Below are 26,260 nucleotides of genomic sequence, written 5' to 3'. Positions count from 1 at the left end.
ATGTTTTTATTTCAGTCATCATCTCATCAATTTTCTTCTTTGTATCTTGTGTTGTTGAAATTGAAAGGTAGACATGAGTATTATCTGTATATAGATAGTTTAAAGCCCACTTTTTGTTTTTTATATATATATGTATATATATAATATATATATATATATATAATATATATATATATATATATATATATATATTATATATATATAATATATATATATATATATATATATATATATAATATATATATATAAATATATATATATATATATATATATATATATATATATATATATATATATATATATATATATCAGCCGAAACTAGTCCACTGCAGTAAATGAATGTATTCCTACATTGTTAACCATGAAGAGGGCTCGTAAAGTATGATAATTAAAGAGAATCGCTCAATTGGACCTATCCGAATTGGTGGGACCTTAAAAACACAGTATATATACTCAATGAACCTGTCTTAAGTAATACACACAGATATGTATACATATAGATATATATCGTATACATAATTTGTTTCAGTAACTGCGTGCATGTATTAATGACGTATACTTAAACCTGCTTACTTGTAGTGTTAAGGAGAGTAGAACGGTCTTTTAAAATTTTTAATCTTTGCTTTTATGACTCATTATTATTATAAAGTTGATATAAAATGGTTATTGTTAAATCTCTTGATAATACATATAGTATTTTGTTGTGATATAGAGAAATATTCGCCAAGATTTGTTTATTAAAGCGATAGGTTCATTTGTTTTGTTCCAATACTACCCGAACGTTTTCGGCTACGGTAAGTGGATCTGATCCTTTTTATCAATTGGTTTTTATGCCATTATTCCTTCGATACTCTTGATTAAGCTTGGCCCCTCAGTAGAACGTTTGTAGATAGGTACTTAAGTTTGGCTAAACGTTTTCTACGAGAGTTTAATGTCTTTGTCGGCGAATGATAGGTCTTTATAACCCAATTTGCACCCCTCTCGGACATATTTTGCAACCATTAGCAACGTGTAGGTTAATGTCAGTGAAAATAAAAAGCTCATTAGAACGGACTCATTCGTTGCCACTTCACACCGTATTGGCAAATTGATAATTTCGTGTAATAATCGTGACACAGGTCATCTTTTATATCATTCGTTGGAACGCCAGAGTCAATACAGGTTGAGGCAGCGCTATAGTATTTGTGACGTCATGAGGGATCTACTCCCGGGCTTTTCCATTGAATTAATAGGAAACCTTTAGTTCTCATACATATAATCCATTACATGCATAATGGTTTTCCAATACCATGTCTCATTTTTTTCTCAAATTCTTGTTTGATTTTTCCATTAAATATAGTAGGTTCAACACAAATAGCTTCTAATTTTTTCCCCTATGTTCAATCTTTACTTATTTGTTTAGTTATATACTGGTTTGGTGTATTATCTCTCTCTCTCTCTCTCTCTCTCTCTCTCTCTCTCTCTCTCTCTCTCTCTCTCTCTCTCTCTAGTTTTGACAGAAATGCTGTAGAAAGGATAATTGTAGCATAATGTATAAATGACAATGAAGCAGCCAACCAGTGCATCCCAGAGGGCTTTAATTTCTCTTTACCTTGTTACTTTTCTTATCACATTAATTTAGGGTGGCCTTAGGTGTTAAAACTGTATTTCCTGTTTCTTTATAAACCTAGAATTAGGTCAAGCATCAGCTTCTTTTATTGTCCAGGGGTTTATTTAAAACAAATTAAAAGGTGTTCAGAAAAATGGAGCCCAAAATACAGCTAGCTCAATAGATTTCTTACATCAGTGGTGTCCCAGGTATGGTTAGTTAGGATAGTCAGTTACTTTTCTAGGCATTAATATAGTTCTGGGCGGGACAACACTTTCCCTTTCTAGGCTGTATAACAATGTTCATTATTCCTCCAATGTAAAAAAAAGTTATGCATTAGTATTAGTATATCTTTAGCCATGCATCATTAAGAGATACTTATTATCTACTTTTAGAAGGGAGGAGCCATGCTATTGGTAGGTTAGTTTTGTGGGGTGTATGTATGATAGCGGCCACCTGCATTTATGATTACGGCAAACTTAGAATACGGCAGTGTAAAGGGGGTCGTAGGGGGTGCGTTAGCCCCCCTTTAGGTAAGTAGGTAAGGACACAGCTTGTAGGTTAGGTTAGGGGGGGGAAAGTTGAGGTTAGTTGATGTTCATTTTTGATATACAAGGGAAGAACTGGCCATTTATATACAAAGGCTCTAGCTTTCTTATAAGTTTGGTGGAGTGCGGGTCCCATTCCGCGAGTGGAAGTATGGCATCCTAGGTTGGGTTAGAGAGGAATGCGAGGTTATGACGTTTACAAGTGCTAGCCCATGAGCAAAGATCTTGATAGTTTTTACTGTTTTTACATATTATTTTTTGTCTTTTGCTTCAAAAACACCTGGTTTTGGTGAGCAGAACATCAGAATATGATTGTAAAAATATGAACAAAGTAGCAGAGCTTTGTGAAGTTCTTAGCTAGTTTATGCCAAGAAAATGAGATATATTAACTCAGTCAACAAAATGCAGCCTACTTACAGTTAACAAAATGTATCCTGTAAGCTATATGTATCCAATGGACAAAATCCAGTTTAGTGAATACAATGTATTTAATGGGTGGAGCGTATTCAACACACTAAATGTATTCTTTCTACACAATGAATAAAATATATCCAAAAGACATAGTACAGTCATATTTTATGAGTAGCATAAGTAGTCGGTAGCTAAAAAAATTGTTTTTGTTGAAATTGATGTTTTGCAAGAATCTGTCATGAAAAGTGTAGTGTTTTTCTTAATGATTACTTTCATATCTTTGGCAGAGTATCAACAATGGATGGAAGTCAATTTTGTATCCTGTGGAATAATTACCACGGTTCATTGGTCAATACCTTGAGTGGTTTACGACGGGAGGCAGATTTGGTGGATATCACTGTTGTTTGTGGTGATGGCAGTAAAGTGAGAGCTCACCAGCTTATTTTAGCTGCCTGTTCTACATACTTCAGGGATTTTCTTCGAGTAAGTTATTTTTTTTCTTTTGTATACTGTACATATTGCATTTAGTGAGAACTTGTAAATATGAGCTATAAAGTTAATTTGTTCCGACATGAATAGAAACCCTTTTTCTTTACGTAGGAGATAGAAATTAGCGTAAGCTGGAACACGGTTATAAAAACTTTTAATGAGGTGCCAACAACCGGTCTGGTTGTTACCAGTGGGTAGCGGGAAAGCACACAACAACCCCACTTTGGTTTTAGCTGTGGTTGAGAGCGGACACGGTCTCTTCCATGCTCCTGGAGCTGGTTTTCCTTTAATGATTTGTGCTTTCTTGTAAGGTGTGAGTGGTTAACCTTGAGGTTGCCAATTTGAAGGTGCGTCCTGGCATAGCGGGATGCTCTTGCGTTATCTTTAAGTCAGTGTTGGAGATGGATCCTCATTGGCTTTGTCCTTTGTGCAGATAACACTCCTGCACAAAGGCATCTTCATGAGACAAGTGTCGGGAGTGGTCATCCTCCCAGGGGGAGCAGTATGGCAGGAGGAAGAAGAATTTCAAAAGGAATTTTTCGCCTTCTTGGTCTTCATTGTAGTCAAAGAAATCCCACACTTCCTCCCTCTCCTGATACTCTCCCCTCTACCTCTTCTTGTTTGGTTTACTCTGGCAGCAAATGAGTAAGAGAGATGGCCCTTGGGTTTGGAAGTTCTTCCAGTCTCCCCTACCGAGGCGGCGAAAACTTACTCCCTTGGTGTGGCTGCATCGCATGACGCTCTTTGTCTCCTGTGGCTTTCCTTGGAACTTTCGGATTCCTCGTTGAAGGACAGGTTACTTGAGATGTTGGTTTGTGGCGTACAGCAGGACAGTTTATCTGTTCCTGCCGGTGTTGACTTCAGCACTTCCCTCTTTAGAGCTGACAGAAGGAAGTCCCTTCTGCTTGGTCTCTTACCTCCCGGACGTTCGTCCTCTGCAGCAGATCCCGTGGAGTACGTTTCCAGACTTGATTTTCATCCTGAAATTCAAAGTTGTTCCGTAACCGAAATACAAACCATGCTATTTACATGGGGTTTACTTTCGGCGAAGCTGAAATTGACGAGCCATTAGATTTTAACGAGGGTTTACTACCCTCGCGCTAGTTACCAGGGGTAGGGGAGGGGTAGCTTGCTACCCCTCCCCCTTCACACACCGGTGAAATGTCTCACTTCACTTTTGGCTCGGACGATGTACAGACGTGTCTGTCTTCGTCCTCGCTTGGCAGCCATTTTATGTTTAGTCTTTACTTAATCACTTACTTTTCTTATACTATATATATATGTAAACATATTTCATGTTTATGTATATATTTGAGTATAGAAATCAGTAAGTTTCCTTTTCAGAGTTCGTGCTTGTGTGTGTAGTGTACGATATCTCCGTGGAGCCCGCGGCAGTTAGGCCACCACGGTGTAATTTCATGGGTCGCGATCGAGTTTGACTACGGTCTCTCTCTCTCTCTCTTGAGGTCGTTCACCCTTTACTACGTTTTACTACGTCTTGGGTAGCTTCCTTCCCGTGTCGGGTGGGGTTGCTACTCCGTACATTTTATCTCAATTATTTTTATGAATCTAATTGTATTTGTTAACTTTTCAGCTTTTTTAGAACGCTTTCTTTAGGGGTTTTTCGTTCTTTCTTTAGTGAACATTCATTTTTTAATTACATAATTATAATTGTTATAATTCTGTGTTTGTTACAGCTCTCCTTCCGGGAGTGTAAGTGGAGTTGAGGGCTCATGCCTGTTGTGTAATTCTTGTGTTCTTTTCCCTCGGGATTCCTCTTCGGAGTCTTCCCGGTGGAATGAATGTTAACTAATTACTTTTTATTTTTTCACAGTTAACATCCAGTTTTCGTTTGTATAATGTGACAACGAGGCGAGCTGTCTTGTTGGGCCTGGGGAGTCTGCTGTTGCTGCCTCCCCTATAACACTTCGTCAGGGGCGTGTCTCCTTCTCCTGGAAGTGCTCCCGTGACGACTGACAGCTCTTCAGTTCATCTTAGAACTCTTGGGAGGCTCGCCTCCTTGGGGGAACTCCTCTTATCTTGATTTTATTCCTGGTCCTCCGGCGGTTATGCTCTTGCTGCTGAGCGACCGTTTTTGTAACCTTGCTCAAGGGGCTGAGCGGTTGCAAGCTCGGACCATGGAATTCGTGCGACTATGCTCTTGGTGCTGAGCGGTCGCACCTGCAGCTACGCTCAAGGGGCTGAGCAACTGCAGGAGCCCCTCTTCGGAGGATTGCTCTTTTTAGGTCACTTGCTGACCCGTCTCTTCTACGAAGTGTTCCTCTCTCGTTCGTGAGGGAGGACACTCATAGAGACTCCTCTTCGGAGGACTCTTCTGCTGTTGTTGCTGAAGGCTCAGTCTCCTTCGGGTGGCAGCTGAGCCCTACGGTCTCTCCTGCGAGTGCTTCTCCCCCCGGGGGGGAGTTCACCACAGAGACTCCTTTTCGGAGGCCTCCGTCTGCTGTTGTTGCTGAAGGCTCAGTCCCCTTCGGAGGGCAGCTGAGCCCTACGGTCTCTCCTGCGAGTGCTTCTCCCCCCGGGGGGGAGTTCACCACAGAGACTCCTCTTCGGAGGAGGACTCTTGCTGTTGTTGCTGAGGGCTCAGTTCCCTTCGGGGACAGCTGATGCCAACGGTCTCTCCTGCCAGTGACTCTTCTCCTCGGGGGAGTTCACGATCAGAGACTCCTCTTCGGAGGTCGGAGGGTGTTGCGCCTTTCCGAGGTCGTCTTCATCTTCATTCGACGTTCTCCGTAGAGGATCCTCTTCGACGAGTACCGTCCGTTGCAGCTGCTCTACTCCTGCCAGACCTTCTAGTCTTCATCTCCGTTCGTGGACGCAGATGCGCAGTGGGCGCCAACACACCCCGTTTACAACGGGCACCGGTCCCTTTGGGGCTAAGGGGCTTATTCCACAGTGTGGGTAAGTCCCTTAAGTGCCAGGTTTTACCTGCGCGCGGGCGGGCAGTAGCGCTCCAGCACTCGCCTGCTGTGGACCACGATCTCCGGTAGTTGAGTCTCGCCGTAGATCTTCTTCCTGCGCGCCAGCGCTCACTTGTGCTTCTGACCTTCTGTGCGCCAGCGCACATCTGCGCACCCTTTCCTGCTACGCGCCATGGGCGCCAACGGTTCCTGAACGCCCACGATCGCTTGCTTGCCAGCACGCGTCAGCGCTCCCCTTCCTGATGCACCTGCGTGCCTCCTGATTAGCGCGATGCGCGCCAACGTTCGCCCTCACGCCACGATCTACCAGATCTGGGCGCAGGCAAGAAGATTTCCTTTGCCTCCTCGCCGACGATCTTCTCTAGTCTCTCACGCCCCAGCGATCTCCTACGCTCCCGCGCAAGCGTCTTTAAACGTGCCATCGCTTGCCAACGCGCCTTCACTCGCCTACGGGCCATCGCTCGTCAGCGCGCCATCGCCCGCCTACACGCCATCGGTGTCCGGGCCGCCTGCGCTCGCCCTCTCGTCCGCGTGCCCGCGCACATGCGCACCCATGTTCGCCCGTGCGCGAACCAACGGTTTTCCATCGTGCGAGCGCCAGCGCGGTTCCCGCCAGTGAGCCATCACTCGCCAACGCTCCGTCGCTCGCCTACGCTCCATTGCTCGCCTTCGCACCATCGGATTCCGACTGCCAGCGCTCGCCCTTCCAACCACGCTCACCCCCACCTGCGCTCCCTCGCGCACTTTCGACTGCGTGCCCGCGCAAGGGCGCACCCATGTTTGCCCACGCGCGAGCGCCAGGGCGATTTCGACCGCAATTCCCGTCGGGTTTTCGCAACACGGGCAACTTGGCACGATCTTCACCCCGTAAACCCAGAGCATGGCACGTACAAGAGCAGGAAGAATCTTCAGGGAGGTCTGAGCAACATTCTTCTCCTTCTTTTCAGAACCTGGTTTAGCCCTTCCTCCCCACCATTCCGTGGAAGGGGCTTGCCAGGGAGTTTTCTTTCGAGAAATTCTTCGGCCGGCAGGGGGTGACTGGTCTAGCCCTTCCTCTTCACCATTTCGTGGAAGGGGCTTACCAGGCCTTTCCCTCTCCGATTGCGACCCGAGGATTTGTACAAGGAAGCTCCAGGAAGATCATGGGAACTTTCCTTCTCTCGGGCTCAAGCACCTTTGCGTTCCGTCGCCAAGTTTCGTACTTGCGGACAAACTCGATGTTGAAGCATCTATACGCAGTGACCGAGGGCTTCCTCTCGGAAGTCCCATCCGTGGATGTCAGCAAACTCAGACACTCTTCCATCCTTGAGAAGAGCTTGTTTGAGCCCAAGGACAGAGAAATGGACAGCTGGTGTGCGGAGGATGTCGAATCTTGATTCACTCCTCCAAAAGGCGCTTACTTCCAGACCCTGCAAGCCTCCGACGCCTCATCATACAGCCTCGTCAGCCTAGGTTATCGGAACCGGCTCCGGCAGCTAAGACAAGGTGTACATAGCAGTCCCCTCCTGTCAGGGACAGGTAGGACGGGAAGTCCTCCCGGGGAGGCAATAATCCTAGAGGGAGCGGCAGAGTTTGCAAACTCTAGGATTGGCAACCCCCCTGCAGGTTTCCCGCTGGGGGGATGCCTAAGATTACTCTTTCAGAAAGCAGCATCCCGGTGCCGACTCCTGCACGATCTCTGATCAGCCAAGGATATCGCGCCTCGCTCTTAACATCTCTCCTCCACTGACAGCGAATCCAGTGTCGCTGAGCTTCTATGCCTTGGGATCGGCAAGGGGTTTGCCCTTCCGGCAGAAGGAGCCATGCTCTAGAAGAATGCCCTCCATAGGGTCGTCGACGGCTTCCCCCCCGGCTTCTTCAGTTGATCCTTTCTTGTAAGGAAAGCATCTGAGACGGGAATCCCGTCATCGACCACAGCTCTGATCAAGTTTGTCGAACAAACTTCGTTCAGCGTGGAACAGCAGAATCGATCAGACTTGTAGCGAGACCACAAGACTCCATATGCCCTGGATCGGAAGGACGGGTACTTCCAGGTCCCATTCCATTCGTCTTCCAGGAAACACTTGGAATTCAGCCTAGACTACAGATGTACCAGTTCAAGATGCTGTGTTGAGATCCCGCCGCAGCATCGCAGGTTTTCACCAGAGAACTCTCCCTGCTCTCTCATGGCCACTCAGGAGCAGGCTTCCGCCTCCATCGCTTTCTGGAGGTCTGGCTAATTCCGGTAGTCTCGGAATCGACCTTCTTCGACACCGAGACAAGCTTCCGGGACTTTACCAAGATCTAGGGATCATGGTAATTCGCAAGGAGCCTTCTCTATTTCTACCTCAACATCTGGGATATCTAGCCATGATTTTGACTCCTTCTCCAAGCCTTCCCATCAGTTGACTGTGGCAAGGCTGAGGAGAGTCGCAGAACCTTTCCTCAGACAAGGAGAGCTTTCAGCCCTATCTTGGTAAGTTTCTTAGGTCTCCTTTCCTCCTTGACCCGTCCAAGTCCCGAACGGTCGCCTCAGGATAAGTTCCCTGTTAGGCGGCCCAAGTTCCGGTGGAGTCAAAGCGACGATTAACCGGACTTTCTGGTCCCTATGGGACCAGCGGAACGATTAGACCTGCAATGGGGGTCGACCTACGGAAACCTCTTACAGGGAGTGGATCTTCTCGTTCTTCCCCCGCATTTGATGCTGTTCTCGGACTCGTCAAAGAAAGGGGGGGCCCCCATGTTCTGGTTCAGGCCTATGGTCAGGACCTGAAGGGTACCTCCACATCATTCAGTTAGGCTTAGAGGCCGTAGTCTGGCCCTTCAACAGATCCTGCCGAGTCGCTCCGTGCGCGACAACTCCATGGTACGGGCGTATTCCAACTAGCAGGGAGGTACATTTTCATACTTTCGCATCTTGCAGTAGAGATACTGAGATGAACCGAAGTCCACTCAATACCACTATCGGCTCGCTCATTCCGGACAGAGGAATGTTCTCTCCGACAATCTGGGCAGAGACTCACAGATAGAGAGTACCTGGGGGTCTTTGGCCTCTAGTAACCAGCAAAATCCTGGCCTGGGGGACCTGCTCACGACAGCCTGGAACTTCAAGCTGCCGCTGTACTACCCCCCAGTGTCAGACCCCAAGACTCTTTGGCAAGATGCCTTCCTGTAACGGTGGGACAGCATCGACGCCTACGTCTTCCCACCATTTTTTTTGTCTGTTGAGAAGGGGGCTCAACGAGACCAGATTGTCGGTCAACCTATCGATGACCCTGAGAGCTCCGCTGCGACTTTACGCAGAACGGTTTCTGGACCTTCTGCATCCCCTGGCGGAACTCCTGGGAGAGCTTCTTCCACGACACAGGCTACTCAAACAACCACACTGCAACATCTATAACAAGCCGTAGCATCGCTTCGGCTTCACGCCTGGAGACTATACGACACCTCCTCACAAAGAGGCACCCCGCAACAGTCGCGGAGCTGAGGTCGCGTCACCTGCGAAAGTCATCCGCAGGGGTCTACCAGGCGAAGTGGAGAGTCTTCTGTGGTTGGTGTCGTGGGAGAGGTACCTCTCCCCTTGATGCCTCTACTCCAGCAATAACGGAGTTATTGTTTATCGGCGGGAGAAAACTCTATTTCCGCTCTCGGCAGTGAAGCCTATCGCTCAGCCTTACCCTGGCCTTCAGGCTAAAGGAATAGACATTTCCTCCCCGCTGGATCTTTCTTCGCTCATGCGAAGCTACGAACGTACCTGCCCCCAGTCGGAGTGAGACCTCCTCCATGGAACATGGTTCGGGCTCTTAAGACCCTTAAGAGATCTTCTTGCGAACCATTACGTCAGGCCTCTTATCGTCGCCCGTCTTGGAAGACTGTGCTTCTGCTCGCTCTGGCCTCGGCCAAGGGTGTAAGCAATCTTCATGGTCTCTCGTACGACTCCGCCCTTTCAAGAGGATAGGGGGAGGTAACATTCAGGTTCGTTCCTGAGTTGATTACTAGACTCAGAATCTTGGAGTCCCGGACCTTCGGTTCGGCTCCTTCAAGATTTCGAGTCTCCGTTCTGTAACAGATGACCCAGACCTTCTCCTACTTGCCAGTAAGGAACCAGAGGGGTTATCTTTTAAGAACATCTGCAGTTCGTCCTCACGTGCAAGCCCGGTTTGGGAGCACAGGAAAGACGCAGGGGAGGGTCACCAAGTATGCCTTTTCAGCCCGGATTCAAGGGCATTCATCTCGATCTGAATCCAGACCCTCCCCCGTCACGTCGCCCTACAGCCCACGATGTCAGATACATCGCAATGTCCCTGGCCTTCAAGAGGGACTACTCTGTGACGCAGGTGCTACAAGCTGGAGTCTGGAAGCGTCTAGCGACCTTCGCAGCCCACTTCCTGCAGGACGTGACCCACAGGGGTATCGATACGTTTCTATCGCCCGGTGGTGGCTACACAACAGCTGGTCTAACCTCAGGCTCCTTTTTGGACAGGTAGCAGAAGGTTGAGGGCATTGTTACCGGGTTTTTGACTGCATGAACGGAAGAAGTATGTCTGGCCCTTACTTCTTTCTTCATCCTCCCCTCTCCTGGGGAAAGCAGCATCCTGGTCTCTGCATAGCTGACCTCAAACCTCTGCAGGTAAACCATGCTTCCTTGTGTTCCGAGTATTGAGATAATACTGTCGCGTCCCCCATACCCTGACGAGGTGGTATTGGGAACGTCCTAACCCAGAGTTCCGTCTAAGAACTCCAGGTCAATTGCCTAGGACAAGTCACACTTTCTTCCTTCACACACAAGCTTATGTAGGCCACTCGTTCCTTGCAGAGCAAGGAACTTGTGAGGTGCAGGGACTCCTTTTCTCGAGTGCGGCTCACTCGGATTCTGAGTCCCCGGGTAAGCCAAAGAGTATGGCTGGGGACTTTCCACCCTTCCTAAGGGGTAAGTCACCCTATGTAAATAGCGTGGTTTGTACAGTGATGCCTCAGGATACGAAAGTAATCCGTTCAGGATGCGGTTTCGTATCCTGATATTTTCGTATCCTGAGTCGCGTTTTACATGTAAATAGCCTAATCCATTCCAAGCCTTATAAAAAGTCACCTTTTCTTTCATAAACACGCTAAACTGTAGTAATAAACATGCAATGCAGCCATTTCTATCATTCAATAATTAACACAACCGTTAAAAACAGCCTAATCCATTCCAGAAACCACTATGAGATTATTCAATAATGTAGTTATAGCCAAGTTATCCCCCCCAAGCCCAAAGAAAACGGTCCGTTTTCTTTACTACTGTATAAAAGTTACGGTACTGTATGTACGTAAAGCATTTAGATCAGTGAAGGTGTATTGTTACCTGTACGTACACCTAAATTAAGGATTGATACCTGTACACTCTGAAAAAAAAGGTTACAGTTAATTAGTGTAACAAAAAAGTTGAAACTTACCTTTTGATTGAGACGATGTCCGATAGCGAAGTCGCGGCAGAGGAGGATGGCATAAGGCAGAAAATGTAACAAGTGACAGACTACGTACAGTAATTTACACACTTAACACATTAACACTTAAACTTTACGAAATAATAAAATGGCAGAAATAATTAACAATTAACATTACGTATGGAAAACTATAAAATGAAAGAAAAAATTACTTTAACACTTAACGGTAACATAAAACTTAAAATTGAATTTTTTTTTTTGCTTTTTTATAACTTTACGTTTTTCTTATTTTCTAAATCTCTTCTACTTCTTCATCACTTTCTTTTTTCTGTTTCTTTTCTTTACTTTCACCTTCTACTTCTTCATCACTTTCTTTTTTCTGTTTCTTTTCTTTACTTTCACCTTCTAATTCTTCATCCCTTCCTCTTTTCTATTTCTTTTCTTCACTTTCACCTTCGTCTTGGCCTACTAATACCGCTGGCCTCTTTAATAAGAAACTATCCATTGAAGCTTGTTTCTGCCTACTTTTCAACACATTTCTAAAATGCGTTAGGCAAACGTCATTGCAGTGTTGAAGCGCACGGTTGGTATAAACTTTTTCTGGATGTTCCTTTTCGACGTAGTCTGCCATTTTATGGAAACATGCAAGAATTTCCTTGATGTCTGCCGTTTTTAAAGGTGCAACATCCTCCTCATCACCGCTAGAGAACTGCTCTTGAACATCACTCACTTGCATCGTCTCCAACTCCTTCAGGTCGTCCGTCGTCAACTCCTCGTGGTGCTCCTCGATAAGTTCATCTATATCTTCCGCGCTAACTTCCAGCCCCATGGACGTACCAAGATGTACGATGTCAGCCACCTCAGACTGCTGAATTGGTTCAGGATCGTCAACGATCTCGGCTTCGCCTCCAGGCTTCCCGAATCCCTCGAAGTCTCGTGCAGAGACAGCATCAGGCCACAGCTTCCTCCAAGATGAGTTTAGGGTACGCCTCGAAACTTCCTGCCAAGCGAGATCGATGAGTTTGAGGCATATCACGATGTTGAAGTGATCTTTCCAAAATTCACGCAGAGTGAGGTTTGTACTCTCTGTGACTTGGAAACATCTCTTGAAGAGATGCTTCGTGTACAATTTTTTAAAATTAGAAATAACTTGCTGGTCCATGGGCTGGAGGAGAGGGGTGGTGTTAGGCGGTAGATACAGGACCTTTATGAAGGAATACTCGGCCAGAAGATATTCCTCGAGGCCAGGAGGGTGAGCTGGAGCATTGTCCAACACCAGCAGACATTTCATAGGGAGGCACTTTTCTTCCAAATATTTTCGGACAGTCGGACCGAAGCAGACATTCACCCAATCAATGAACAGTTGCCTCGTTACCCAGGCTTTTGCATTCGCCTTCCACATCACGGGAAGGTTCTCCTTAATGACTTTGTGGGCTTTGAAGGCTCGGGGATTTTCTGAATGGTACACCAGCAGGGGCTTTATCTTGCAGTCCCCACAAAAAGCAAGGGTAAGCCTGTCCTTCATAGGCTTATGTCCGGGTAGCCTCTTCTCCTCCGCCGTGATGAACGTCCGACGAGGCATTTTCTTCCAGAAAAGCCCAGTTTCGTCGCAATTGAAAACTTGCTGCGAACTGTAGCCTTCCTGCAGAGTCAACTCGTCGAACGTTTTAACAAAGGCTTCGGCGGCCTTCGTGTCCGAGCTGGCTGCCTCCTCATGCCGTACCACTGAATGGATGCCAGTCCTTTTCTTGAACTTCTCGAACCACCCACGAGAAGCCTTGAACTCTGAGGGTTCCTGCTGGGATGTTCCTTCTCCTGCTCCTTCTTCGGCCTGAGCACGCACGAGATCACCGAAAATGGCGGAGGCCTTCTGGCAAATTGTAGTCTCAGTGATGGTGTCTCCTGAGATCTCTTTGTCCTTGATCCACACAAGAAGCAGCCTCTCCATCTCGTCATGCACGTGGGTTTTCTTGTTGGAGAAAATAGTGACGCCCTTAGAAGGTGTCGCTGCTTTTATGGCCGCCTTCTGCTTCAGGATGGTGCCTATCGTAGATGGATTCCGGCCATACTCCTTGGCGATCGCACTTAAACGCATGCCAGACTCGTACTTTTTAACGATTTCAAGTTTCGTCTCCATCGAGAGCATCGTCTTCTTCTTCTTTCCTTCGGCAACATTCTTGGGACCCATGGCTACAGTAATACGTAATATAATACACTGTAACGTTATATACAGTCTATGTATAGTAAACACTAATACAGTACAGTGCACAGTAACGAATGTTTATTATCGATAACACTTGGCGTACGAATGTACTGTATATTAACACTAAGTCAAACAAGCGAAAGCACACAATGTCTGTTAACGATACCGCGGTCGGAACGAAAAGAGAGAGAGAGATGAACGCCCGTGCGTAGGCAAGCTGGGATAGTTGCCGACCAATAGGAAAGCAGGATCTTATGGCGTCAGCTAGCGTCTGAGTAGGGAGATAACCAATGGGTGAGCGGGAGGCTGTAAGTGAGTCTACCCAAGTTCAAAGTCAGGCGGCGGCCGCTTTTTAAAATTACTCTCGGCGAAGAGTTGGGATCTCGTAAGGTTTTCGTATCCTGAAATTTTATCCGTATCCTGGGGCATAAAAATCTTCGAATCACTTTTCGTATCCTGAATTTTTCGTAAGCAGAAACTTTCGTATCCAGAGGTATCACTGTATTTCGGTTACGGAACAAATGACAAATTCGGAGATAATTTGTATTTTTCCTAACCATACAAACCTTAGCTATTTACACATATTTGCATGCCAGCCCTGTCCCCCAAGTCAAGTCCTACTTCTAAGTGAAGTGAGACATTTCACCGGTGTGTGAGGGGGGAGGGGTAGCAAGCTACCCCAGCTAACTAGCGCGGGGGTAGTAAACCCTCGTTAAAATCTAATGGCTCGTCAATTTCAGCTACGTCGAAAGTAAACCCTATGTAAATAGCTAAGGTTTGTATGGTTAGGAAAAATACAAATTATCTCCGAATTTGTCATATTCGAAGCATAGGCTTACGAGCTTGAGCCCTTCATGGAGAGCCTAGTGTTTTATACTGTGAAGTTAAACCCAAGGCGCCCCATAAAGAGGCAAAACACTCAACCTCCGGTGGTTACTCTCCACCCTAGGACCCACGGGATTGAGATCTCCCAGATAGGTCTCGTTTGCCGACTCCTACAAGCTTTCGCCAATCAAAGTTGTTGCGAGGACACCTTCCCTTCCTTAGAAGCCTTACAACCATAGTTCAACTGGGTCCAAGCCCTGCTGAGTCTCTTGAGACTAAAAGGCAGAAGGAAGATGTCAGCATCCTTGCCTCCTTCACTAGTAAGGCTTGGGAGAGGAAGGATGCTAACACGCTTCCTAAGAATTGGGCTTTCAAGCTTTTGAGAGACCCAAGTCTTCAGAAGTGAGTTCAATATACTGCAACCTCTTTCACAACTCATGAGGCAGGAGTTGACCCGTCTAGGCCTCGTTCCCTTTGGCTCAACCTGAAAATGACTATCCATCTCAAACTTGACCAGTTTCTGATTTCAAGATGGAAAAAGATGATGAAGCAGACGATTTTTTAAGAGAGCTACCAGTTCTAGCCTTCCCAAAGCTCCTGACAAGCAAGAAGGGTTCTTGCATGTCAGAGTCGACCTTCTTGAAAGTTCTGGCTTGCATGAGACAGGTTAACGGCCTTAGTGAGGTTTCCTATTCCCCTCCTAACGGGAGAGATATGGCCATAGACGTCCTATGCAAAATTTCCAAGGCCAGTAGACAACGGTTAGAGTTACCATGGTCTAAACTTGCTGCTGGGTCACATATGAAAGTCGACTCGCAGATTTCTGCAAGGAAGGACTCCTTTAGGGCTGGCAGTCCTATTAAACTACTTCACCCTCCATTTGTAAGGCAGAGGAAGCATTTTAGCATCCTTAATGATGACCCTTCTCCTCTGCTGTGTCTCCAAATCTGGCTCAGTGCTTGAACACAGAGAGGCTAGCCCCCTGTCAATGGTTTTCACACCCACTAATGCCTCAAACATGGAGAGAATGACAGAAGTTATGCTTCAGACCTCCTTCCGAATGGACCAATGATCAGGGTTATTGGAATTTTTGGCTACCACTGTAAACTTAGCTGACCCTGAGAAGCTCAAAGTGTTGAAGAGCATCATCCTTACTAAGGCAAGGGGAATGGAGTTCTGAACCCATAATGCAGCGTGCTAAAACATCCGTAAGTGCAAGAGCATGAGGTTAGGGTAAAGGAGTATGTCCGACTTCCTTCAGGGCGTGCTAGCTGAGGAACTTGCTGATTATGGTCTTGTGGGCGAGTCTGAGACACACCTTCCCACCTAGTGAGTTGAGAGGGCGAAGAGTTCAGGGCTCGCTCCCAGCTACGTGCCAAATTCTTTACTCATCAACTCTAGACAGGATTTGGCGTGCGTGTCGACAGCTCTGCGCCAAATCTATCATTTGCTAACTCTATACAGAGTTCAGGGCACATACCCAGCTACACTCCAAATTCATTCGCCAACTCTGGATGAAGTTCGATGCGCGCTCCCAACTACATGCCAAATCAATCCCTCGCCAACCCTATACGGAGTTCAGAATGCGCCTATCTACGTGCCAGTCACCTTCTTCCCCAAACCTGGAATTGTTGTCTGGCGCGCAAGTACAGGTAGGTTTCCGAGGAAGGGCACTTATACAGAGAACTGTAAGGTTGTACCAATAGACCTGGACCATGCGGTCCCAAGATCTTCATCCCGAAGGTACCTTACCCCTCGTTTCCTCCTCTTCCACTCCCATTGAGGAAATTAGACCGAGGGAACCAGAGAGGAAGGACACCTCGCTTCTTGCAGAATTCACCATCCGCCCACGAGAGTGAAAGTATATAAAGACGATTCCCAAGAATTGGACTTTGACCACGGCTAATGAAGTTCAAAGGAATACACTGCAGTTTCCAGGTCTGCTCCCTTACAACCGAATCACAGTGGCCTCCCCCCTAGGTCTCACTCCTCTACTAGTAAACTCTTATGGATGTGAGTTCGTGAAAGGAAGAACCCTTTAACTACGGATCAGACCACTCTGAGGGCACGTTGCCTCCATCTGCCAGCCCTAAGGTCACCCCCTTGAATGAAAAGACGCCAGACCAAATTCCAGCAGAGGGAAAGGACAAGGTCCCGGATCTCCTTCATGACTCTCCCAGGCCAACCAAGGCTAAGAAAGAAGTATTACGATGTAGTGGACGACGCCTCGTCCCCTCTCCCTCTAGACCCTTGGACAATCTCTCCTCCTTGTTGGTGGGGCTCTCTGCAATGGACGTTACAAAGTGTTCTTTGCAAGCTGCTTCATGGTTAGATTACTGTTTGGGGTACCTTTTCGGGACAGATTTCTCCATCGAACAGAACAGGGAGGCAATGTGTGCCTTCCTGCTTTCTGGAACCCTGTTAGTTCTTGACTCAAAACATCTTCAGTCAGTGGGTCAACTGGGTTTTGAGACTGCTCGATGGAGTCATCTCAAAATTCATGAAACAGGTGCCGAGGAGAGAGGCGATGAAACTGCACAACGCCCTGGTGGATGGCCTCTCCCTCTATAACATGGAGGATATCTAGGCAGCTGTGGAGGCTGGAGGAAGGCCAGTTATGACTTCCTCCTCCAACAAGCTATGACGTCTCGTCCTTACTCTGTGGCACCCCCACAGCAGTGTCCCCCACCCCTGCCCCCCCGGCAAAGCTCCAAGGGCAGGAGAAGGGTCCTCAACATCCACAGCAGGCATCATCAAGGAACCAGGGTCAGTAGGTTGGCCAGGGTACCAACCACCTATTGAGATACTACTGCTAGAGAGTTATGGGGTCTTTCGAATGGCCAGACTGTACTACATTGGATCCTTCTCTCTGGGTATTGTTCATTTTCCCTTTTCCTACACACACACTCGCACTCTGAATAATCTGGCAAATTCTTTACATATTCTCCTCTGTCCTCATACACCTGACAACACAGATTACCAAACAATTCTTCTTCACTCAAGGGGTTGCTGCACTGTAATTGTTCAGTGGCCACTTTCCTCTTGGTAAGGGTAGAAGAGACTCTTGTGCTATGGTAAGCAGCTCTTCTTGGAGAAGAACACTCCAAAATCCAACCATTGTTCTCTAGTCCTGGGTAGTGCCATAGCCTCTGTACCATGGTCTTCCACTGTCTTGGGTTAGAGTTCTCTTGCTTGAGGGTACACTCGAGCACACTATTCTATCATGTTTCTCTTCCTCTTATTTTGTTAAAGTTTTCATAGTTTATATGGGAGATATTTATTTTAATGTTACTCTTCTTAGACTAAAATTAACAATGTTATTAATTTAACGTGTGTCGCTACCTAGAAATATCAAATTACAATACTCAACTTAGGAGCAGGGATCTCCAAAACGTCAGACATCTTCAAAACACAGAAGCTATAAAAACAAACACGTATGGATATCACTGGTGCTAGAGAAGGAATGAGGGAAGAAGCGTGGGTAGTGGTAAGGGTGGGGGGGGGGGGGGGGGTAGTCGTAGTAGCAGGCAGTAGTCGGATGTAGAACGACACCTCGTAGTATCGGGTGGATTTTGAGGAAGGAGAAGACTAATTGGTAAGGGACCTCTGGTAGGGGTTATAACACGCCCCAGTTACTAAACCGATACTCTATAAGAGTGAGCGAGCTGGGTTTATTCCTGGCATTCCATGCAACTTTTTTCTTTGGTATATTTAGCAGTATTTATACCTTAGAAATGGTGCTATAAGGAGCATTTCATGGAGCGACACAGGTTGAGCTCAGAAATAGATTTTTCCTTGGTCAAAATCCCTTATTTATCTTTGTTTCCTTTCCTTACTGGGCTATTTTCCTTGTTGGAGCCCTTGTGCTTATAGCGTCCTGCTTTTCCAACTAGGGTTGTAGCTTAGCAAGTAATGATGATAATAAAGGCAAACCTTTTTTTTGCTCAGAGGACCCAGGAGAGGTAAGAGAGCAAGGAGAGGACAATTTGGGTGTATCCTCTAGGCAGTCATTCCTCCAATCAGTCCACTGGTGGGAGGATGAGTACAGAGTGGATGCTCCACGGGGCTGAACCTTGGTTGGTCATTGTTCTCTGGGGAGGATACCATGTCCCATTCACTCACTCTCTTCCTCCTCTAACTTCGCATCCATCGAACATGACTTCCTACGCGGGAGGAGAAGAACGCTCTCTAAGAGGTCCGTAACAAGTCCCCAGGCTTCTATAGTTGCCTTTTTTTTTTTTTTTTTAAATTTTCTTTTTGTGTGTGTGTGTGTGTAGAAAAGGCATCTGGAGGCTCAAGACCAGTCCTAGACCTCTCGGCTCTGAACAAGTTTGTTCAACAGACTCCGTTCAAGATGGAGACGATCAGAAAGGCTGTCAGACTAAATGACTTCATGGTAACGTTAGATCTCAAAAGATGCGTATTTCCAGATCCCCATTCATCCGTCCTCAAGAAAGTACCTAAGATTCTTCCTCAACAACAGGATATATCAGTTCAAGGTGCTGTGTTTCTGCTTGTTCACAGCACCTCAACCTGAGGTTTTCACTCTAGTGTTTTCTCTAGTGTCAACTTGAGCTCACAAGAATGGAATACCTAGACGACTGGTTGCTTTTAGCAGACTTGATGGAATCTTGAGATTTGCCAAGATCTGGGAGTCATGGTGAATATTGAGAAGTCTTACCTTCACCTAACTCAAAATCTGGTATACTTAGGGATGAACATCTATACAAATCTAAGCAGTCTTTCCATCCTTAGCAAGATTGGAGAGAATGAAACGAGCAGAAAGCCCGTTTCTGACGCAAGACGAACTGCCAGCACATCTATGGCAGAAGTTCCTAGTACACCTTGTCTCTATGGAGGCTCTGGTACCCAACAGTAGTTTAAGACCCTCCGGTCTCGGCGCAGGGATCCTCCAAACCTGGTCCCAATAGGGTTGGAACAGAAGAGAGACCTGAAGTGGTGGGTATCAGATACCAATCTACTCAGGAGAGTAGACCATCTCTCCTCTCCTGGGATTGATGATCTTTACGATTGCATTAAAAGAAAGGGGGGGGCATGTATTGCAGCGCACAACCTCCGGACTTTGGTCCAAAGCCGAGCAACACTGCCACATAAAGCTTCTAGAGATGAGAGCAGCCTTCCTAGCACTCAATGCATTTCCAGGAAACTGTAGTGCATATGAGCGACACCACCACCACGGTGGTGGCTTATGTAAACAAGCAAGGAGGTACTCTTTCATATCCCCTTTTCTCTCTCCTGTGGAAATAATCAGGTGGACGGAAGACAACTCGGTAGCCATCTCAGCCCGATTCATTCCTGGCAAAGGAAAAATTTTAGCGAATAAACTGAGAAGGAGGACTCAGATGGTTGGCTCCGAGTGGTCTTTGTATCGTTAGATAGCCAAGAAAGTCTTGACTTTGTGGAGTTCACCAACAATAGACCTATTTGCGATGTTACCTAACCAGAAACTTCCAGTGTACTGCTCCCTAGTACCAAATCCCCAGACGTATTGCCAAGATGCCTTCCAACACCTGTGGAACAACTTGGACGTCTATAAGTCCCCCCCCCCTTCTGCCTAGTAAGGAGGCTTCTGAACAAAGTAAGGGCATCGCAAGATCTGTCGATGACTTAATCGCTCCAACGTGGCAATATGCAGAATTGTTTCCGGACCTTCTACATCTACTTACAGAAGCACCGAGAGAGCTCCCTCCACATCTTGATCTACTCAGACATTCAGATGTGGAAATATTCCACAGAGCAGTAGCTTCGTTGCAGCAACACCTTGTGGTGCAAGGTTTTTCGCAACCAGTTGCAAGAAGGGTGGCAAGATACCTCCGAGAGTCTTCTTCTGTTGTCTACCAGGCGAAGTGGTCTATATTCTGTGGTTGGTGTCATGGAAGGGTATCGCTCACTCTCAGTGCCACCATCCCAGTGATAGCTGAGTTTTTGTTGGACCTCGGGCAGAAAAACTCTGCTCAGTGTCGGCAGTAAAAGGCTATCGCTCATCCTTAAGCCTTGCCTCTAGACAGAATGGTATTAACATTTCCTCCCTGCTGAAATTGTCTCTCCACATACAAAGTTTTGAGGTCACGTGCCCACAGTCAGAAGTCAGACCGCCCCCTTGGAATGTAGTACATGTACTGCAATCCCTGAAAGGAGTACCTTACAAACCTCTTAGTCAGCCCTCTGACTGTGACCTGCACAAAACAGGGTCAGTGACACCTATGCTCCTTTGTAGAACAAATAGCAGTCAGTTGGGGGCAGATGCTATCCGGTTGTAAATCTAGTATGAATATGCGTATGACTGGCCTCTCACTGATCTCCTGCTCGTCAGTGCTCACCTGCACGCCAGCGCTCTCCTGCACGCCAGCAATCTCTTACTCGCCAGCGTACAGCTGCACGCCCTGATCCTGTTGTGCGCCCACGATCCAGCTCGCTAGCGCTCCCCTCCTGATCGCCAACGCGCACCTGCGCGCCCTCGATCTCCGGATCTAAGCACAAGAAAGAAGACTCGGCCCTCGCCTTCACGTCAGCGATCTCCTGCACGCCCTCGGAACTCGCCCACCCGTCAGCCCTCGCTTGCGCACCATCGCGCGCACAGGTTCCAGTTCCTACCGTACGCCCTCCAGAGGCTTACGAGTTACTGCGCCCACGAGCAGTTTCCTCCTCGCGCTTCCACGCTTGCTGGTCCTTCTGCGCGCCCTCTGTCTTCGCCAGACCGCCCCCCTGCGCGCCATCGATCTCCTGCGCGCCATCACTCCCCAGCACGCAATCGCGCCCACGAGCCTGCTCGCCGTAGTTCACCTACGCGCCCATGCGCACCGTCACCTGTGCGCAGTCGCACGCCCTGCTCGCCCACGTGCGCCTCGCCTGCGCGCTCCCGCGCCTTCATCTCCACGCGCCTGCACGCACGCGCACGTGCGCGAACCTAGGATTATTCCCTCGCTCGAGCCCAAGCGCGATTCCCACCGGGTTTCACAACGCGAGCTACCGAACGAGTCGTCAGGAACGAGAGCAGCTAGGACGTCTTCACTTCCCCCCTCGCACGAGCCCAAGCGCGATTCCCACCGGGTTTCGCAACGCGAGCTACCGAACGAGTCGTCAGGAACGAGAGCAGCTAGGTCGTCTTCACACACACACACACACACACCCCGCAAGCGCAAATCAGCGCCCTCGCAGGAGGGGAGATCGTCAGATAGGTCCAGGCACCCATCTGCTTCCCTTTCTTTCCAGGCAGGCCATGTAGTCTCTACTCCAAAGGATCGCCCGATTCCCTTCCCTCCAGAGGGAGTCTCTGACACTGCATCTGTCAGTAAGCAGCCATGGTTTGAGTCCCTTATCAGAGCTGTCGTCCAGGCTGTTAAGCCTGCCTTCTCTGATTTTGGGCCCCAAACCAAGGGCAGCTCCGACCCCTTTGAAGAGGAAGAGAGGAGTAGAGATTGTGGTGACTTTTCCTCGGGTCAAGCTGGCTCCCAAGAAGTCCGTCAGGAAGGCACCTTCCCCCCGCAGACGTTTTCTCCATCCCCTGTGGACGAGGTTTTTCCGTCCTCAGGGGAGTCTTCCGAGGTGAGGCTCTCTCCCACCGCACCAATGGGAGCAACCCCACCTCGAGCAGGAGAATCGTCCCGTGTTGGGGCGGAGAAGAGCCCTCAGACTTCGTTGCTGGAGTCCTGTATCCCTCCTAGGAGAGAACCGAAGGACTCGAAGACCATCCCAAAGTCTTCTTTCAGGATTCGACCAGAGCCAACGAGACCCGCGGAGAACGTCCACGTGTCCCCCCAAGAAGAGCCTTTGGGGACGGGAGACTTCGCTGCCGATTCTCCAGGAGGAGAGCAGCAAGTCAGAGCATGCCTTCTGGCAGGTCTTGACTCTAATGAGGAATCTCAACAAGTTTCCGGACCCGGAGATTCCCCCTCGTGAGGGCAAGGACACGGTCCTGAACCGAGTCTTTGGCACTCAGAAACTCACTAAGGCCAGTGCGGCTCTGCCCTGGTCCCAAGGGGTCAAGAGTGCCAGAGATAAGGTTGAGGGCTAGCTCTCCGAGCTCGCCTTCTCCAGCCATTCCACTGCTGGCAACAAGCTCCTCCCACCTCCTCGTGTCCACCAGAGGAGGTATTTTGAGATTATGAAGGAGCCTTGTTTAGCTCTTCCGTTGCACCACTCTGTGGAAGAGCTTACTAAGGGAGTTCCTCTTGATAGACTCTCTAGCCGGCAAGTGACTTTCTCAGCGACAGAGATCCTAAACCAGGAGAAGGTCGCGAAGTGTGCCATGCAGGCTACTTCGTGGCTGGATGTCTGGTTGGGGTCTCTGGGCATCCTTTTGCAATCCGAGGATCTGTCCAAGGAAAGCACTAGGAAGGCCCTGGAGACCTTCCTCCTCTCGGGCACCCGCACCATTGAGTTTCTGGCCCACCAAGTCTCGAACTTGTGGGCCAATTCGATCTTGAAACAACGTGATGCGGTGGTCGAGAGGTTCCATTCGAAGGTCTCAACCGTCGAAGTCAGCAAGCTCAGACACTCTTCCCTTATGGGAAAGAGCCTGTTTGAGCCCAAGGATGTGGAACAGGCGGCTGAGAGGTGGAGGAAATCCAATCAGGATTCTCTCCTTCAAAGGGCTCTCACATCGAAGCCCTTCAAACCTCCAGGACCTTAACAACAACCTCGCCAGTCCAAGACGACGAAACCGGCAGCGGCAGCGAAGACATCGGTGTCCAAACAGCAGACCTTTCCTGTCAAAGACAGGAGAGGCAAGAATCTTAGGGGTAGCGGCCGAGGCCGCAAACACTAGGATTGGCAATCCCCCTGCATGCCCACCAGTGGGAGGATGCCTACAAAGTTGCGCAACCAGGTGGCAGCAACTCGGGGCCGATTCCTGGACGGTTTCTGTAATCAGTCAAGGGTATCGCATCCCGTTCATAACATCTCTTCCTCCCCTGACAGCGAATCCAGTGTCGTTGAGCTCCTATGTCATGGGATCGGCAAAGGGGCTAGCCCTACGGGCAGAAGTCGAGACCATGTTAAAGAAGGATGCTCTCCAAGAGGTCGTCGACGGGTCCCCAGGCTTCTTCAGTCGACTCTTTCTTGTAAAGAAGGCGTCTGGAGGCTGGAGACCAGTCATCGACCTCTCAGCTCTGAACAGGTTTGTCAAACAAACTCTGTTCAGCATGGAGACAGCAGACACGGTCAGACTTGCAGTGAGACCACAAGACTTCATGTGTACACTGGATCTGAAGGACGCGTACTTCCAGATCCCAATCCATCCGTCTTCAAGGAAGTACAGTGATACCTCGGTAGTCGAACGACTCTATACTCGAACAATTCGGAGTTCGACCAAAATTTTCGAGAAATTTTTGCTGCGGTGCTCGACCAAAAATTCGGTACTCGACCAGCCGAACACGTGACGACCGCATGGGCTTTGTGATGATCGCGCCATCTCGGCCACTCTCGCTTGTTCGGGAAGCATCAGTTCTCTCGAGAGCGTCACTCAGACAACGCGCGATCAGCATTCGTTGTGATTTAGTGATTTTCAGTGCTTTTAATTGCTTTTTTAGCTTTCATAATGAGTCCCAAGAAAGTAATGAGTGTTAAGGGGAAGGAGAAGAGGAAAACAGTGCGAACAACGATCGAGTTGAAGAAGGAAATTATAGCGAAATATGAGAATGGTGTACGAGTGTCCGATTTAGCGGTAGAATACGGAATGGCGAAGTCGACCATTTCTACGTTTTTAAAGCATAAAGAAATGATTAAGAAGGCGAATGTTGCAACGGGAGTTACGGCGGTAACTAAGCAAAGGCCACAAGTGATTGAGGAGATGGAAAAGTTGCTTTTAATATTTATTAAAGAAAAACAGTTGGCCGGGGAAAGTGTTAGTGAAGCGTTCATTTGTGAAAAAGCGTTGCATATCTATGAAGAATTAGTGAAGAAAAGTCCGAGTACCAGTGAAAGTGATTCATTTACATTTAAAGCGAGCAGGGGTTGGTTTGAAAAGTTTCGTAATAGAACAGGTATTCATCGTGTTACTAGGCATGGGGAGGCAGCTAGTTCGGATCAAATTGCAGCCGATAAATACGTGGGGGAATTCGATCGGTACATAAATGAACAAAATTTGATCGCACAACAAGTCTTTAATTGTGATGAGACTGGGTTATTTTGGAAGAAAATGCCAGCCAATACGTACATTACCAAGGACGAGACGAAGATGCCAGGTCACAAGCCAATGAAAGATAGGCTAACATTGTTGCTGTGTGCAAATGCAAGTGGCGATTGCAAGATCAAACCCTTGTTAGTGTACCACTCGGACAACCCCCGGGTGTTCAAACGAAATAATATTTGTAAAAGTGCTCTACCAGTTATGTGGCGCTCGAACACTAAATCTTGGGTCACAAGACAATTCTTTACTGAGTGGATAAACGAAGTGTTTGCCCCCCAGGTTAAGGCTTACCTCATTGAAAAGAGCTTGCCAATGAAATGTCTTCTGGTTATGGACAATGCTCCTGCACATCCTCCAGGTCTCGAGGATGACTTGAAAGAAGAATACAGCTTTATCAAAATCAAATTCTTGCCCCCCAATACTACTCCCATACTCCAGCCCATGGACCAACAGGTCATTTCAAACTTCAAAAAACTCTATACCAAGGCCCTTTTCAGAAAGTGTTTTGAAGTGACCAGTGACACGAAGTTGACCCTAAAGGAATTCTGGAAGGAACACTTCAGCATCCTCAACTCTGTTAACATGATTGACCAAGCTTGGCGAGGTGTGACCTATAGGACATTGAACTCTGCCTGGCGTAAGCTGTGGCCATCATGTGTCACAGAGAGGGAGTTTGAAGGTTTCCAACCAGAGGCGGGTCCAAGCACTGCTACCCCTGTAATTTCTGATGACACTGATGTCGTTGAGGAAATTGTTGTCATGGGCAGGAGTTTGGGGCTTGAGGTCGACAAGGATGATATTGATGAGCTTGTAGAAAGCCATTCTACCGAGTTGACTGTGGAGGAATTGTTGCACCTGCAACAACAACAGCAGCAGGATCTGATTGTGGAGCAGGAATCTTCAGAAGAGGATGAGGTAAGGGAGGATGTTCCAAGTTCTCTCATCAATGAAATTTGTTCCAAGTGGGCAGATGTGCAGGCTTTTGCTGAAAAATACCACCCAGAAATTGCAGTAGCAAACCGGGCAGTGCATATGTTTAATGATAGTGTCATGTATCATTTTCGAAAAATACTGCAGAGGAGGAAGAAACAATTAACAATAGACCAGTTTTTCACAAAAGAAAAGAAAGCTGCTACATCAAAGCCTGTTTCTCCTCCAAAGAAGAGACAAAGAAGAGAAGAAACCCCTGAAATAGATCTGCCCACCCTTTCATTGGAGAGAGAAATAACTCCTGAAGGAGAACTACCCCGCCACATCATGGAAGGGGACTCTCCTTCCAAGCAGTAACCTCCCCCTTCCATCCTCTCCACATCCATCCCTGTATGCCATCGAACCGCTGCTCAAAGGTATGTTCACTACAGTACAGAAAATGGTTTAAAATTGTTTTATTTTAGTACAGTAAATGGTTTAAAATTGTTTTATAGGATTTTCTGACCAATTTCATACACATTTAGATAATTATTGTTGTTTAGGTACACGTTTTATTAATATTTTGGGCCTGTTCGAGTGCTTGGGAACGGAATAGAATATATACCATTATTTCTTATGGGGAAAAAAATTCGGTACTCGAACAAATCGGAGGTCGAACACGGATCTCGAACGGATTATGGTCGAGTACCGAGGTATCACTGTACTTAAGATTCAGCCTAGACAACAAGATCTACCAGTTCCAGGTGCTGTGTTTCGGTCTCTCCTCAGCACC

The 26,260-nt window shown here is 47.6% G+C and overlaps 1 protein-coding gene across 2 annotated transcripts in view; it reads left to right on the top strand.

Annotated features, from left to right (window-relative positions):
- The first annotated feature begins 702 nt into the window (after window positions 1–702).
- LOC137654481 (uncharacterized) overlaps window positions 703–26,260 on the top strand; it is a 69,243-nt gene continuing 43,685 nt past the window's right edge. Inside the window, exons 1-2 of one of the 2 annotated variants that reach the window (XM_068388145.1) lie at window positions 703–794; window positions 2,835–3,030. In XM_068388145.1, the coding sequence (XP_068244246.1) occupies window positions 2,845–3,030 (186 nt within the window). In that variant the 5' untranslated portion in view covers window positions 703–794; window positions 2,835–2,844. The other variant, XM_068388146.1, reaches the window with a different exon arrangement.

The sequence above is a fragment of the Palaemon carinicauda genome, chromosome 15 (genome assembly GCF_036898095.1).
Source record: "Palaemon carinicauda isolate YSFRI2023 chromosome 15, ASM3689809v2, whole genome shotgun sequence".
Lineage (NCBI taxonomy): Eukaryota > Metazoa > Arthropoda > Malacostraca > Decapoda > Palaemonidae > Palaemon > Palaemon carinicauda.
The sequence above is the reverse complement of the archived record's forward strand: the minus strand, read 5'-3'. Positions and strand labels throughout refer to the sequence as shown.